The 16,524-nt window shown below is 34.4% G+C and overlaps 3 protein-coding genes across 3 annotated transcripts; all 3 read right to left on the reverse strand.

Moving 5' to 3' along the window:
- Positions 1-1,540: 1,540 nt before the first annotated feature.
- LOC114196284 (putative beta-D-xylosidase 2) lies at positions 1,541-6,306 on the reverse strand. The gene is made up of 6 exons (XM_028086883.2): positions 5,808-6,306; positions 3,864-4,142; positions 3,594-3,763; positions 3,413-3,510; positions 2,966-3,316; positions 1,541-2,888 (listed from the first exon to the last, which is right to left on the reverse strand). Exons 1-6 carry the CDS (start codon positions 6,204-6,206, stop codon positions 1,867-1,869), a joined length of 2,319 nt encoding a protein of 772 aa, XP_027942684.2. The 5' UTR covers positions 6,207-6,306; the 3' UTR covers positions 1,541-1,866.
- Positions 6,307-11,167: 4,861 nt separating this feature from the next.
- Positions 11,168-12,214, reverse strand: LOC114194927 (uncharacterized). The gene has a single exon (XM_028085332.2). It carries the CDS (start codon positions 12,212-12,214, stop codon positions 11,423-11,425), a length of 792 nt encoding a protein of 263 aa, XP_027941133.2. The 3' UTR covers positions 11,168-11,422.
- Positions 12,215-15,348: 3,134 nt separating this feature from the next.
- LOC114165477 (uncharacterized) lies at positions 15,349-16,460 on the reverse strand. The gene has a single exon (XM_085670352.1). It carries the CDS (start codon positions 16,458-16,460, stop codon positions 15,519-15,521), a length of 942 nt encoding a protein of 313 aa, XP_085526478.1. The 3' UTR covers positions 15,349-15,518.
- Between the last annotated feature and the right edge of the window lie 64 nt (positions 16,461-16,524).

The raw sequence follows: 16,524 nt of genomic DNA on the forward strand, positions 1-16,524 counted from the left end.
CGTGACCAAATTAAATTACTCAAAATGAATGATATGGCTGTTAGTGACGGTTGAAATTTTTAGGGTTTTTGAAAATATGAGAAATATGAAATATATAAGAGATATATGTGATATATTGTACGGAGAACATGTTTTGGTATTTTATATATCTTATATATAAAGCAAAATATAACAAATATCAAGTATAAAATAATTACAATATCTCACTCTTAATATAAAATAATAACTAATTTTCTAAAACTGAAATATATTTCTGAACCTGAAATATTTTTTAAAAATTAATTTAAATAAAAAATATATTAAGTAATATTTTCAAAGGTGAGTTACTATGTTGATGCATTCTGATTTGAATCATGTGAAAATCTGTAGACTTATTTATATGTTTGAGTTTCACATTAACATATGTAAGAAATAGCATCAGGGAAAATTTTGTCCTCAGATTTATCTGAATCAATAGTTAATTGTAATGAAAAAAAAAGGTTGTTTTTCTCTGACCCATATTTCATATTAAGATAAGAGATGACCCACTTGAACATTTTTCATTTGTGGTCTGCTCCATCTGAAATAACAGAATCACTTTTTCTTTGGGATAGGGTGAGAAAGAAAGGACAGAGTCATCCTTTATCCGTATCTCCCAATAATTGGAAACATGAAGGCCAAAAGTAAGCGTCAACATTTGTAATGCTGTGCTGTGCTGTAATTTGTACACTTCTGCTCTACACATTGCTTTCTTTCTTTCTTTCTTTTTTTAATTTTTATGTTTTTTCTCATTGTCCTTAGAACAGTGTCATGACATGGATCGGAGAGTGAAAAAGCTCTTTCTCACAGATTCCTACTTTGCTTCCTCTTCCCTCCGTTTATTCCTTTTGTTTACCCCAAACAAACATATTCCTACTTAAACCCATTGCCAATGCTATTATTGTGTATAATAGTATGAAATAAAAGTATAATATAAACAAAAATACATTAACAAAGTATATGTGGAGTATTATGATATTAGTATTGTATTTTCAATCAAATTAAAAAGAGTAAAACATTATTGCGTTTATCTTGAAACCAAACAATTATTTTCTTCATTTAGCTGTTTTCTGCGCTGATGCTTCTCGAATTTGAAACATGAATCTGAGATTCACGAATATGAAACATGGGGACGCTGATGCTTTGGTATGGTTGGTTTTGTGAGAGCTCATCAACCATTATTGTTGTGGATGCACAACATTCGATCTAACCATGTCAACATCAATGCCATTTTTCAGTTCTCAAAGCCGTCTTTTGTGTTTTTTTTTTGTTGGCTATGTTTTATTGGCCCAACAGACACCCTCATTCCAGCTTCGCTCATCAAGTGCAACATTATTGTTGCACATGATTTTGCCTTCTTGGCCACTCCCTTTTAATCTCACTCACATAAGAATCTCTTCGGTCTCATAATTATTATACTATTGATAAAAGTGTGAATATGAGAACTACGATTAGTAGAAATAAAAAATTTAGTCATACACTTTTATGTCCCATTTTTTTTTTTTGGTTTGTTTAGAAATGATTACGGATTATGAACTCGATCTGATTATTACCAAAGAGGGGGAAATTAGAATTACAAAGAGAAAACTATTCCTATTGATAACACGGTAACACAAAAGTAAAATTCCTAAAAGTGGAGAGTAGAGTTGATTTGCTTAATCTCTCATCAAAATGGAATGAATCCTACGGCGTTATTTGAGTGTGATAGATGAATAATATCTAACACGTACGTATCGTCTTGAGTCCATGTTTATCAACATTTGTCTCTGAATAATGATGGGTCCTTAGAAGGAAGGTTCAATGTATGTACGTGGCATGAAGGGCAGAGATAATCAATGAGGTAAAAAATCAGGACTTGATGATCCCGAGTGCTGCAGCTTGAAGTGAGACGGAATGTTTAACGTCACCGATGTTAAAACTGTGTAGGCCCAACGGGATTCTCCTGATCCCAGACTTATCCACTATACTCAGGAGCTTGCAGACGTGAATATGGACTCCAACTCTGTGTTGAGCCTTCGCAGGAACATGGACTTTGTGGAAGGCCACGAGTTGCTTCTCCAGTGCCCAATGCCCACCAGCTGCAGGTGGAGCAGAGAACACCACCAACGTGTGTGTCCCATCTCTCGACCCCACGTTTTTAACGTCCACCTGAAGGGTGATGAAGAGGTTGTCGCACCGCGCATGCGTCACTCTGATTGCTCTGTTGGAAATGTCGCTGCCATTCGAACGCCGGTGACCGTTCACGGGAACTGACACCACTGTGGGGGCACTTGCCAGTGTGTGAACAAAGTGAGTGTAAGTTAGCCCGTGCCCAAATGGATACACCACTTCACCCTTGTAGAACCTATACGTTCTTCCTGGGTACCCTGCTGATTCACTTCCTCGCATTGCCATCTTCGTCATCGGCAACTTTCTCAGGTATTCTTCTGGGTACCACGTCATCGGAAGCTTTCCCCCTGGGCTAGATGTTCCAAACACTATATCTGCAATGGCGGCACCGCCCGCTTGGCCAGGATAACCGGCCCAGAGGATGCCCACGATCCGAGGGTTGTTTTTCGCAAAAGTGATGTCAACAGGCCCACCAGACATTAGGACCAGAATGGTTGGTCCCTTTGAGGCAGCTGCCACTTTTGAAACGAGGTCTTGTTGACGCCCCGGCAAAAGCAAGCCAGTCCTGTCCACTGTTTCAGCTTCGATGGACTGGTCCAGGCCCATAACTAGAACGGTTGCATCCGCTTGACGGGCTGCGTTTATAGCGGGCCCGAAAAGGTTGTCATTCTTACAAGCTACGTTTTCACAACCCAACTGATGAATAGTCCTGGCATATCTTCCTATTCCTTGTAAGGGGCTGGTGTATCCACAAGCAATACCTATGAGAGCATTCATATTGATATTAGATACATAGCATTTTCTTTTCCTAAAAGTTATGGGAGAAGATGGACTTTACCAGCGTAGTTTCCAATCATTGTAACAGTGGCCTTGGAATTGGGCCCGATGACAGCCACGGTACGATGACGGTGTTGGGAGAGAGGCAAAACGGGGCCAGTGTTTTTAAGAAGGACAATTCCTTGTGTTGCAGCTTCAAGAGCTAGCTGTTGATGGGCCGGTTTGCACACGTCATTTGGGCCCAATTTACCATATTCTTGGGCCGATGGCTCTCCATCAAACATCCCTAACCTCATCTGGACCGTTAGTGTATTAACCAGGGCCCCGTCCACGTCAGCTTCGCTTAGCAAGCCTTTTTTCACAGCATCCTGCGTGTGCACGGCCAGGAAGGGACCACAGTCTAAATCCAAACCTGTGACATGGGGAAAAAACAAAATTGATCTGAATTTTGTGGGTTGCATGAGATGTTTGATGTATATAATATGGGTTGTTAAAGAGAGTGACTGACCTGCTTTAATGGCATCAGCAGCAGCTTCTTCTGGGGTGGGTGCATAATGTTGATTACTATAAAACACCCCAACAGAGTCACAGTCTGATACAATGTACCTGGGCACAGAAAAGTAAAGGGTTTTGATGAGATGAATAGTTGAGAGAGTTGAAAGTGAATGAGTATTATTAAGTAGGCTCACCCGTCTAGTTGCCACAGGCCACGAAGTGTGTTCTTGAGGAGGTTGGGGTCCGCACAAGTTGGAACCCCATTCACTTGATTATAAGAACACATCACGCTCGCTACTTTCCCTTCGCTCACACACATCCTGAATGGCACGTCGAATGTATCCTCTATGTCCTGTTTACTTACCTGCAGTATAATTTGTATTTGTTTTGAAGGGGCGGTCCCATGTATGACAGTATTAACTGGATTAAATTTGAACACATAAAACTAATTAAAGATCGGTCACCTGTGCATTGAAGTGGAAGCGATCCATGCCGTTCCAATTATCGAGGTCATAAGCCGTGAAGTGTTTGCAACACGCTGCAACCTTCAACCGGTTAGGGTGGTTTCCCTGTAGTCCTCTAACGTAACTGGCAGCGTAGATACCGGCTAGCACAGGGTCCTCACCGGGAGTTTCCTGTCCGCGGCCCCACCTTGGGTCCCTGAAAATGTTAACATTTGGGCTCCAATAGGTGAGACCTGCTGTTCCACCGTTGTACATGGCCCTTGCCTCATCGGATACAACCTGCGTCGTTAACCCCTACGTTCATATACTCTTTCCTTTTGTTTAAATCAAAATTAATGTGTTTCACTAAGATTTTCTTTTTCTCTTTTTTTATCTTGGGAGTGGCATTATTAGCTGCAAGTGGCTTAGTAAAAGGGGACACTGAACAGCCAAACAGGTCCCTACAGACAAATGATACGCAAGTTGAAGTAAACCCATCACCCATCACTACTATTAAATTCAATCTTTTTCACCAAAACATTTTAACCAATCATTATTTTCTTGGAATCGGATTATTTTATTCTTTACATGGAACACCTTTATATACTCGGTCTAATCACGAATCATAATCATTACTTTTATTTTATTATTATTTATAGAAACTAAATGAAAGTGATGCTCTTTTCTTTTATAAATTTCAATCCATACTATCTTTTATATTTTATTGTCATTACTTAAATTAACTAGTTTTAGTAATTAGCAACTGTGTTTGAAAGAAAGCATTTATTTTGCTTAATATAGTTAAGAAAGCATTTATTTTGCTTAATATAGTTAAATCATTTAATTATTATAAGATGATAAAAACAACCTTATCGTGAGAGTCACTCCATTACATCTTATGTATCCACTAAACTATACATAAGTTTAAAACTAATTTATATTAATAACAAATCCTTCTTACTAGTTAATCTTATAAAAATAAATTTTGCTTAAAATTATTTATTAAAATAGTATCAAAATTTATTTAATTTATCCTGTTACCAATATTAAGAAAATATATTAGAAAAATTGTATCACCCAAAAACTAAACTAATTTACCTAATATAATAGGACAGATCTCATATTATATATCCATTTTATCACAATAAGTTAAACTTAATTTTCCGCCCTAACAATAGGAAGACAATGTAGCAGCCTGCAAAGATTCTCGGGAGTTTCCACATCTAGTCCGTGAGTGAAAAGTGAACATTAATTACATCAATGACTCCCTCACCCTGCACAATGCACGCTGCTGCATAATTCTATTCAAAGGTCCATTCTCCCTTTAATTATTTTAATTTTACATGTTTTATTATGTCACGTTATTTCTAAAATTACTTTTACAAACTAGATTTTAATACAGACATGGTATGATTTATATTCTTATGGTTCTATATTTATATTTTTAATGTAAGTACAATTCTTTTAAAAATAAAAAATATTTATTATGTAGAACAACAAAAATTGTGGGATTTCTCGTGTATAGTAGCTGAATATTAAGTATTTGGCGCGCCCAAGGCAAAGAGAATGAGTAAAGGGTAAAAGTAGCATATGATGGCAACACAACTTGACTGAATCTCAGCAAAAAATTAGAGGAAAAAACAAACCCTGACCAAAAGAAAAGTCAAGCACTTTAAGTGGGATCACATATCAAAATGATCTTAAATGCAATTTATATTGGGACCTAAATTTTTTATTGTCACTTTATTATACACAAACAAGATAGAAGAGACATGTTTGCCAACTAAAAATCCATCACATGTGATAAATTTGTTTGGGTGTGAAATTTTATTGCCTCAGTGTGTAGTGTTGTGTTGGGTGGTGTGATTGCATGCCGATTACATTCATAATTAAAATCGATTTTCTTCTTCAAATTTGTGAATGCTAATTATAGTAATTGTAAAATTTATGGTAAGAAAATCTGACCCGTCCGATTGACTCCCAGAGTGAAACGTTGAAGGAAGCAGCGGTGGTGATGACTTGGGGAAAACTAGTTGAGCCGGGGAATTCTGCATTAAACTTGACTCCAGGACCCACATTTGAAACGCCGTGCAGTGCCTCCGACCACCACTCGTACCCTTTCATCCCCAACCGCGGAACCGCCGCGGCATTGTTCACCAGAAGCCTAACCTTCTCCTCAAGCGTCAACCTCCCGATAAGGTCTTTCACCCTCTCCGATATCGCCACAGAGACCTTGCAAAACGGTAAGTTCTTGGTGGCGGCATTTTTAGGGTCGCAGGCGAATGCTTCACGTGCCTCACACGTGTAGCGGAGAAGAAAGAGGAGGAGAAAGACAGCAACTAGAGGTGAGAAGGTTGAAGACATTTGCAGCAAAGAGGAAATAAAGGTGAGTGTTGAAGATTGGTTAGAACATTATATATACAACAGAGCACAACAGGGGTGTGTGCGCGCGTGAGAGAGAGGAATATGTAAATGACAGTGTAGGATGATAATGACGACGTAATAGTGAGGCCAAGCTAGTAGATGGCTCTTTAAATTTGATGATTGGATTTTCCACTATGTATTTTTTTTACTTACTGGTATTATTATTATTGGCATCAAACAACTTTTGTTTGCGGGTGAGATTCGATAAGAAAACGATATTTTGATTATTAAGAAAACGATATTTTGATTATTAAATTTTGATAATTTTGTGTTATAATATGATGTATTATTTTTAAATAATTTTGAAATATTGAGAATGAAAAAATAAGAAATGAAAAATCACTTACAAAATGTCACCTAAAATTATAAAAAAAAGTTGTTAAAATTTAGTAGTTAAAAAATTATTTTTCATCTCAAAATATATATATATATATATATATATATATATATCACTCTGTTCATCATTTAACATGTTAACAACCTCACAAATTCACCGCCCGGACAACCATGGTATAAAGGAAAGTGTTCCTTCTATGTCACATACGCATTACAACATCTTTTAGTACTATATTATCATTTCCTTCTCCTTCTTCCTTTAATCGCACCGTTACTTAGTTTAGTTAATGTTGTGGTTCACTATTTTATAATTTTTTGATGAAAGAGAGTATACAAATTTACTGGACAGGTATAATTTATCTCAAGAAAAAAGTAGGTTTAGTTTTGTATGAATAATTTCCTGTTTATAGAATGATTTGATTTGTAACTATATGTTCTGTAGGAATTATTGTTAAGTTTGAATTGATTTTTAATTATTGTAATGGTGTAAATAGGGTTGAAATTGGGTCAACCTTTTTTCATGAGAAGTCTATGACCTATTTCATATATATCATATCTATAGGGTTGGACAAATCGATTGAAGTTAAAGTCATTCGTTGAACAAGTTAAGAATCTTTGAAAAACGAGCTATTTAGTTAAAACATCAAAGATTTAGGTTATGTGAAAACCGTCCAAGTCTATTTAAATAATGACGGTGTAATTGTCACTTTTTATTGTATATATTTTTATTAGTAGGTATGAACTGATATGTGGCAAGTGGGATCTAATATCTTCTTTTTGTAGGTAATGTTTTTCATTGTTTCGTTTTATTGTCACATACCTGGCAAGTACAAATTATTTTGGCTCAGAAAATGATTATCTGATACAATGTCCAAAGATAGATTATGCTTTATGAGTAATGTAAGTACAAAGTGTAGTTGGTCTGGCACAAAAAAAAAATAGAAAAGGAAGCTGCAGTTATCACGTAATGAACAAAGTTTTTCTCTGCCAAATGTCCCATATTCAGAATTAATAATTGACATAGTTGCTGCAACATCAAATGAATCGAAAGAGTGAAAGACACGTAATGTTAAACTTTTTGCCGAGATTCAGTGACTTAATTATGACCCTTTTAAGTTCTAAGATGTTAACCGGTGAAAGACACGTAATGTTAAACATTTTTGCTGAGATTCAGTGACTTAATAGTTAGGACCCTTTTAAGTTTTAAGATGTTAACTTTGCGCAAATCTTTTATAAAAGTGGGTAAGAGTAATTAGTATAACACTAATAAAAAATCCAGACACCGAAAAAGTAGAGTTATCAGTCAAACGTAGTGAAAATTAAGGATGAAGAAAACATAGGTTGGATTAGAAGAAGCTAATAATAGAGATTGTGAACTTAACAGCCTCTATCCACCAGTAATGTTAGAAATATGCAAAAGTTCTTTCATGGTGTTGGAATTAGGTAATTGTGTGGAAGTTGAGGATGAGTGTAAGAGTATTACTGTGGAAGCATGTAGACAGAGGATTTTATATATTAAGAAAATATCCACTTGTGTTGTGTGTTGGTGGTGAGTTGGTGGCAACAGAACATTAATGAGAAGAATGGTTAGGTTTTCTTGGGAAGACCTCCTTAATGTATTACCAAAGTCTTGTCTGGTTCTATCCGTGACTGGACCCATTTTTGTCCTTCTAATTTTTGTTCACAATAATCTTTGTTTTGGATCATGTAAAGTTTGATGTAAAATACAATCCACTCCTGTTTCTGGGTATTAGACTTAACACAACAACAGAAAGAAATAATTAATGATGTCTTTTCCATATTCTTAAGGAAAGATCCATCAATGGACTTGTTAGGAATATCTTGTTTTGATGGAAGTGGTCCATGACTATGACACATTTGAATATGGGTTACATAACACAGACTTTTAGCTAACTCATTGATTCGTCACTCACTGCAGAATCCTGGGGGTCTTCAAAACATAAACAAACAACAAACGGAAGAGAAAAGGAAAAATACAAAGACAATCACGGGAACTGAACCATCATACAATCATAGTTCAGAGTCAGGTTGAAGTCAGGGTGAACTATTGACCTGTTGGACCAACCTTTTCATATCAGATTCAAATGCATATGAATGATGATCTTTTGGGTATACTCTAAAATCCAAAACAGGAATCAAATTAAGCATCATGGTAAATGATTCATAAATACACTTGGGGACTACGTTGTTCTTTGGCGTATACGCAAAATGATATTTGCAATAACTGGGTCCAACTTCTTCTACACATAATCAATCAGTGTTGCTAAGATGGCCCAACACAAAGACAAAGACCTTGGTAGGATTTGTGCAAGGAATTAAACAATGCTGCGCAAAAGAAAAAAAAAAGTTAACGAGGGTATGACGTATACATAAAGTTGCACGAGTTTGATCAAAAAGTTGTATAAACAATATTTGGTACCTTAGACCAAAGATGTAAAAACTGGGTTGATTGCTTTAACTAAAAAAAGTGTAGCTTTAGCTCAAAATGAATCAAGCAAATCAATTTGATAAGTACAATTGATTAAGCGTGGTACGATGCATCTGGAATAGTTTGAAAAGTTCTGGATTCATTGGATGAGATGCGATTTTTTTTCTTTAACTTTATTACATTTAAGTATTTATCTTTTTATTTTTTTACTTTTCTCATGTATTTGTATTAATTTTTTATTTTAGTCACTTTACGTTTTATTTTATTTCCTATACCATTCACTTTGCACATTTTATCTATATGATGTATTGTTTTATTGAAAATATTTAATAATTTATATTTTACATGATATATCTATTTTTAAATATATTTATAAACATTCAATTTATAAAAATCTAACTTTCAAGGACACAAGACATATCATGTAGTGACGGAATACTTAAAAGCTTATTGTGGCTAAAGAAAAGATTTATGAGGGTATCAAAATGCTTTCTACAGAAAGCATCACATCCCTCCTCAATTTGCATTTTTTAGGTTTTATTTAGTTTGGCTTGATGTAGAATGTTTGCAAGTTGACGGTATAAATTAAATGACGGAAATAATTTGATTATTTCATCCAAATTTTGGGTCAATATACATACTCAAACAAAATTCTTCGAAAACCAAACAAAATAAAATGTGTACCAGTGTAAGCATAAGAGAAAAAAATTTAAGAAGCGAACTATCATGGAAAAAGTTAAACATAAACATATATCATGTTTTTTCTTTTATCTCGTTTTCTATCATATTTTCCTTATTACGTCTTCTTATTATTTTTATAATTATCATTTATTATTTTTTTATCTTTTACCTTTTAATTTATTTCTTTTTCTTTACAATTTAACCTTTGTTTAACTCTTTTCTATTTTACAAAGGATCTAAATAAATATACTAAATCCAAATAATATTTTATATATATATATATATATATATATATATATATATATATATATATATTTTGGCTTTGATGTACTTATAAAACTAAAAGATAAAACTATTTTGGTTTTGATGTACTTATAAACTTTGAAAAAGATTTTGATTGTTTTTGTTTTTGATAAAAGACACTTAATTTATTACTAGAAGTCATTGATTCTTCATTGAGTGCAGTTGGTATTAAGTTTTAATGAGATTCTACGGTAGACGCCAATTTGTTCTAATAAAAAATTGAGTATTTTTTTTCGAAAACAAAAACATTTAGAACTTCTTCACTCAAAATTTATGACTACCTTTAAACCAAAATATTTTGGTTCGTTGGTAATGAGAATTAGCATTTTATTGATAGAAAAATACGTTATAGATTTTTTTACTCTCCTATAACACGAGAACAACATAATTACAAGGATAATAACAAAAGATAAAAATTACTTATATATATAGTCTTTGATACTACAAAGATAATAATAATATATAAGATATTTTGTATGTTAATAAAATTTAAACTAAATATAAAATATATATAGAACCATAAAGTTTAGGTCGATTTTTGAATATTTAATATTTATTTTTGAGTATCAATTTAGGTCTCAACCGACATGAACATATATTATCACATTATCTATTCATGCAATAAAGTAATAAGAGAGAGAACACAAATTATTTTACCTCCTTTTTTATTCTAGTTCACTTTTCTAATATTCTATAAATAAAGAATACTATTTTCTAAAAATAAGGATAAATTTTAAAAGTAATTTAAGAAAAAGAAATTTGAATAGCGTGAAGGTAAAAGTATAATATTCGTGTATATATTAACATGAACATTGTATTTGTTTTTAACAAATAACATTAACATCATACTATTGTTAAACAAATGTCATCAACATTATTATATCAAACAAGTAATGCAAAGTGACAAATGCACTAGTTATATGAAATTACGTACGACGTGGTGCGGCATTGCTTGTTGCTTCTAGGAGAAATCGTGAGTTATCCAACTCAATTTTCCTAATTTGACTCACATCTATTTTAATTCGTCTACGCAGTTAAATAATTTGATTAACATTCTTTTACTTGCATTCAATCACCTAAATTAATTTTTGGTAATTTAAAAAAAAAAAAGCAGCAGTTCAATCTATGTTGGTTAATAGTATAAATACATATTCTAACTTAAATTAGAACAAAAATAAACTATTGTATAGAAGATCTGATAGTTTATATGATAGGAGGTCACATTTTGTAAGTCTTGCTAGATTTTGATAACATCTAAACAGAACAGGCTTCATCTCCTTCAAACATCAGTTTTACAAACTAATTCACCGCGAGATATACACATACATAACACAAGCCATGCCCACATAAACCAACACTCACTGAATGTGACAGAATATAATAAAATCTAAATCTTTGCTGCAGTGAAGGTTTTGAGGAACAGTAACCAACGAGATACTTTTGTGTTAACCTTCTTCTCTTTAATGGTGTCCAAACTAGGTTTCCAACCTTTTCCCGACAACTGCCTACTCAAATACTCCGGTCTCCCTTCCGCCATCTCCGGCAAAAACTCACAAAAACCGTACTTTTCTTCGGCGTTCTCCATTTCTTTTTCCTGCAACACTGCAACCCCTCTCTCAGATCGGAACAACCCTGCAAGCCAAGGAAGAAACCCCGAAGAAGAAACAAAAAACTTGGAACACAGAGCAGAGTTAACGATGAAGAGAATGCGGCGACTATCCTCGGTGCTCAACCCCACAGGCTTCCCTTGCTTCACCGGAACCATCACGTAGGTTTTCTTCATCTCGAGCTTTTGGTCTGCCGGAAGCGGCGTTGGCCTTTTCTGGTTGACGGCGGAGTGAAAATCAAGCACAACCTGTTGTGGGTGCTCCATCATGAGCTCCGCCACCGTTAACGATTGGTGAAACTCTTGAACGGAACCATCCCAGTAGATGATTTTGGCGGTGGCATGATCTGTGGCTATTTGGTTTCCCATGAGAGAATATGTGAGAGGGAATGTGAATTGACTTATATTGAGGATTACGTTAGTATGTTTGTTAAACCGCTCCATCTTGTGAAGGATATAATGGTGGACTTGGTAGTTAGATTTTGCTGAGTCGTTGGGCTTGTGAAGAAGTTTTACAAGTACATTTTTTGACTTGGAATTGCCCTGTCCCACACTTTTATTAATTAATCTCATAAGAAAAATAAGATGGTTGCTCAAAATGTAGGATGCACCTTCACTAATCAGATTGCTCTTAATTTTGCCTTCTCTGTTTACCAAACAGGAAAATCAATTCAAGGAACCGTTCAACTGCAATTTAGTGAAATAATTTGATTGGCTTATATTATAGTAAAGTTTTTGTATAGTACTTGACGTTGTATAATTTTATTGGCCTCTCTCAAATTTGATTCAACCAATTCTGGGTTGCTTGTCGGTGCTATTTTTCCATAATTTTAACCTCCTGACCTTTTCTTTTCAGTGTCAGCAGTAGCCATTCTAATCAAACTTTTTATAAGTAAATATTCATAATATATATAAACTTATTATAATGAAGATGTATTTAATTTCAATACATTTCTTAAAGAAAGAGAAAACAACAAATGATGAAAAGAAGAAAGATAAGAGAAAAAGTGAATTGTAAAAAATATTGTAAAATTTTATTATAAATAGATGGAGAACAGAAGGTACGTGCATTGTAGCAGGGTACCCTACGTTACTGGGTATCATTAAATAATTTGACGTACCTTAATACGGAATATGTGAATGTGACGAATTAATTTTATCATACTGACTTCATGAAGGTAGCATAGCATGCTATTTGTATGCAAAATTCACTCCCAAAGTTTTGATCAGATTTATCAGTAATGTAGGAAGATGAAACAGGGCGTAAATAAATTATTTATTTTATTTTAAAATGTCTTATTATTTATTATCTTAATTTCCTCTTTTAAATAGAAAGAGAATCAACTAGTAAAAATTCACTTTTTTTATCGGCAAAATTATTTTTGCTCTCCTTTTCATTTTAATTATTTATTAAAAAAATAAAGATTAAATATGTTTTTCATTATCAAACTATTATTAAAAATTGTTTTTAGTTTCTATATTAAATTATAAACTATTTAGTATGTACTTTATGGAAATGAATGTAAAATATTTTTTCAACAAAATGGTATATAATAAAACCTCTTGGTGATAAGAGAAACACATCGATCACATCCTGTTTGTTTGGGAAAAAATGTTTTAGATGGGTAAAAACGGTGAGAATAGAGATGATGTTGTGTACAGAGATGAAGAAGTAGAAGTTGAACGAGAACGGTGAAGATATGGAACTTGATTAAAGTGGAAATGTTTGAGAAACTTCAAAAAATATAAATACAGAAATATAAATTATCAAGGTAGAACAAAAATTGGTAATTTTTTTTTACAAGAGTGGAGACCAAAATTACAACAAATATCATTACTGAATTAGCCATTGTTCTTTTTATGACATTCTCAAACCATTTGTATTATAAATATAATTTGTCATTTTTTTTTTTTGCATATAAACAACCAATTTATATTTTTCCACCATTTTCTAGGAGTTAAGTCAAACTAAATAAAAGAAAATTATATGATTTGCAATAACATCCTAATATCAGTTATATCTCTTAAATTTATATTTTACCGTAGTTACCGTATGTCTCAACTTCTCTATCGATCTCACTTAATCCATCTTTCGATTTAGGGTTAATTATGTTTTTCGTCCCCCTATTATTAGTGTTTTTTGGTTTTAGTCCCCCATCTAACGATGGATCCATTTCAGTCCCTCACCTTTTAAATTGCATGGAATTGGTCCCTGATTTTAAACTCCGTTAGATTGAATTGACACCTGGCTAACGGATGGCCACGTAAGGATCCCGTTTAAGGCTTTCTCTTCAATTACAATATTATGCACGTTTGGGGGTATGTTATGAAACCCTAAAATTGGATAAATTTGAGAAACAGCGGATTGCACGTAGAGGATTGAAAATCGCATCGAACGTGTGTGGGTGTGGGGAGAATAGCGGATTGCACCCTAAAACAGTGATGAATAGCGGAACCAAAGGATTTGATTGTACGCAGAGGAGTAGTGGTTCGAAAATATGGCGAAGTTGTGCGTCCTCTTCAGAAATGGCATCGAAAGTGTGTGGGTGTGGGGAGAAATTGTTGCTTCTAAAGGCAAGTACTGTGAAGAACAAAGGCAGATTATTTTGGAGGTGTAGGAATTGGGCTGTAAGTGAGAAATTCCTTAAGTTATTTTCGACCTTCATTTGCTTTTCTTTGTAATCGTTTCCTTTTCTGTGCAGTCGAATTCCAATTGTAATTATTTTGAATGGGTTAATGAGTCGGAATCAACGTTTGAAGGGAAAGACTCTGAACTGGAATCGAGCGGAGGAAAAACTGTTGAAGAAGACAAAGTTTGTTGCTTAGAAAAGGAGGAAAAGGACAAAGTGATAATGGAGTTGATAAAGAAAAATGACAAGCTGAAGAAGAAATTGCAACAAGAGAAGAACATTGGAAAATTTCTTCAACTTTTATTCGTTTTTTCGTGGGTTGCAACTGTTGTTGTGGTTATTATGGTGTTGTTGAAGGTTAATTGTAATTAGGAATGTATTAGGTATTTGTAGCAGTGATTAGGAATTTATTAAAGTTGGTGGTTAATGTTGTGTTAGGCATGTTTGGTGTACTAAACTTGGAATGTATTAAGCTTGGTGGTTACAATATCAGAATATTACTCCAATTTGTCATGCGTGATGTTATTTGACACTATGACAGTGGGTTTTACCAATTCCTGTTTGCTCAATTTTCCTATTTTCGTGATTAAAAGAATATGAAAGTACGAAACGGTGTCCCCAATTTTCTCCAACTTTGTGTTTTACCAATTCTCATAGTATGACAATTAAATTTGGAATGAATAAACAGTAATCCTACGCGTTTCATTGATCAATAATGGCAGACAAGTGGTCCAAAACAACAAGGACAGTATTTGCTTTGATTGAATACAATAATGCAAAATAATGCAAAAAGTGGTCCAGGCATGTGGTCCATAACTTTAACTACAATAGCACTTCTCCAAAACAAAATATTGGTCCACTATCACTATGCCCAACGTTATAGCTGTCTTGATTAATTACAGATGCATTTAAAAAAGCAAGAAAAAGTTGGAATCTTCATTCATTTTCACGTGGGTTGTGCACAAGTTGTACTACTACTAGCTTGAGACCCTAATGGTTGTGCTGCCCTGCTCCTTTGTGCTGCCCTGCTCCTTCGTTGTGTTCTTGGTGCTCTTTCACCTTCATTCACGTTTGCAGCAACTATGGGTGTGGATGTCCTTCTACTGCAGCTTTGGTTTGATGGTCCAGCAACGTTGGTAGCTGCAGTGGCAGTTGGAGTGCGTTGTGTGTTTCCCTGTCCATTCAGTATGTTTTTAAATTTCAGATCTATAATTTCCAAAACAGAAATCAATAAGAAGTAAAGAACATTACTCAATTACCTTTCTGAATCTCATCCCCCTTCTACAGCTTCTGATATTATGTCCTATTTGGTTGCATCTACTACACTTCATGATCAGATTCTTCTTTGAAAGTTTTGAATGACTCACATTTTCATCTGCTTCCCTTCTTCTAAGTTTTTTTGGCCTGCCAGGTGGTGTTTTGTATATGGGTGGGAACAATTCAGGTTCATTGCTTCTGGGCCATAGTTGTTGTCCATTTATAGGGGTGATTTCTGGGCTATAGCAAGCATGATAAGCTTGTCTTTTGTAGCATGGATGCACGTATGCCTCAGGATTTTCTATCTTATAGTTAATAGCAGCCACATCATGTCTACAAGGAATACCTACCAAATCCCAAAAGTAACAAGTGCAACTATGCTTACTTAGATCAACTACAAATTTCTCCATAGTGAACCCCTGAGTGACTTCAAACTTAGAACCCCCTGCCCATACTGGAAGCCAGTTCCCACTTTTTTCCACCTCCCTATCAAGTCTTTTTTTAGGCTTAGGCATTACATTACCATTATATGCATTCAGCTTTTCCCTAAGTGTAGCAAATCTACTCATTGTGTATGATCTAATCCATTCCATCATACTAATGATTGGTTTATCTCTAGCCAATAAAATTGTACTGTTGAATGATTCAGACAAGTTATTCATTAAAACATCACATCTAGGGTAAATGCTGAATGCATGTTTACACCATGAACTTCTAGGAATGGCAACTAACCAATTATATGCTTCAGGGTTGATGTTTCTTAACTCACCCATTTTTTTCTCCCAGGCTGCGTAAAAAGTAGCCTTTACTGCCCCCATCATAAGATCTCTGATTACCACCCCACCACCAAATTTCTTCTTGAAATTGCTGTACAGGTGCCTCAAACAGAAACGATGCTCTACACCATTCAAAATTTCATCAAACACAGACATAAGTCCCTGCAAAATACAATAGTTATTAATCAGAGGGAAACAGTCAATTAATTGTGTGTGTCTA

The sequence above is a fragment of the Vigna unguiculata genome, chromosome 1 (assembly GCF_037176805.1).
Source record: "Vigna unguiculata cultivar grain cowpea cultivar isolate G323 ecotype 2 chromosome 1, ASM3717680v1, whole genome shotgun sequence".
In the NCBI taxonomy this organism is placed as follows: Eukaryota; Viridiplantae; Streptophyta; class Magnoliopsida; order Fabales; family Fabaceae; genus Vigna; species Vigna unguiculata.

Excerpts from the sequence above, each read along its gene's own strand:
- LOC114196284 (XM_028086883.2), bottom strand. The coding sequence starts at position 6,206 with ATGTCTTCAACCTTCTCACCTCTAGTTGCTGTCTTTCTCCTCCTCTTT. Across the intron at positions 3,764-3,863 it reads GCTTCCACTTCAATGCACAG|GTAAGTAAACAGGACATAGA; the intron begins GTGACCGATCTT and ends ATTATACTGCAG. Across the intron at positions 2,889-2,965 it reads AATGATTGGAAACTACGCTG|GTATTGCTTGTGGATACACC; the intron begins GTAAAGTCCATC and ends ATGCTCTCATAG.
- LOC114194927 (XM_028085332.2), bottom strand. The coding sequence starts at position 12,214 with ATGAGATTAATTAATAAAAGTGTGGGACAGGGCAATTCCAAGTCAAAA.
- LOC114165477 (XM_085670352.1), bottom strand. The coding sequence starts at position 16,460 with ATGTCTGTGTTTGATGAAATTTTGAATGGTGTAGAGCATCGTTTCTGT.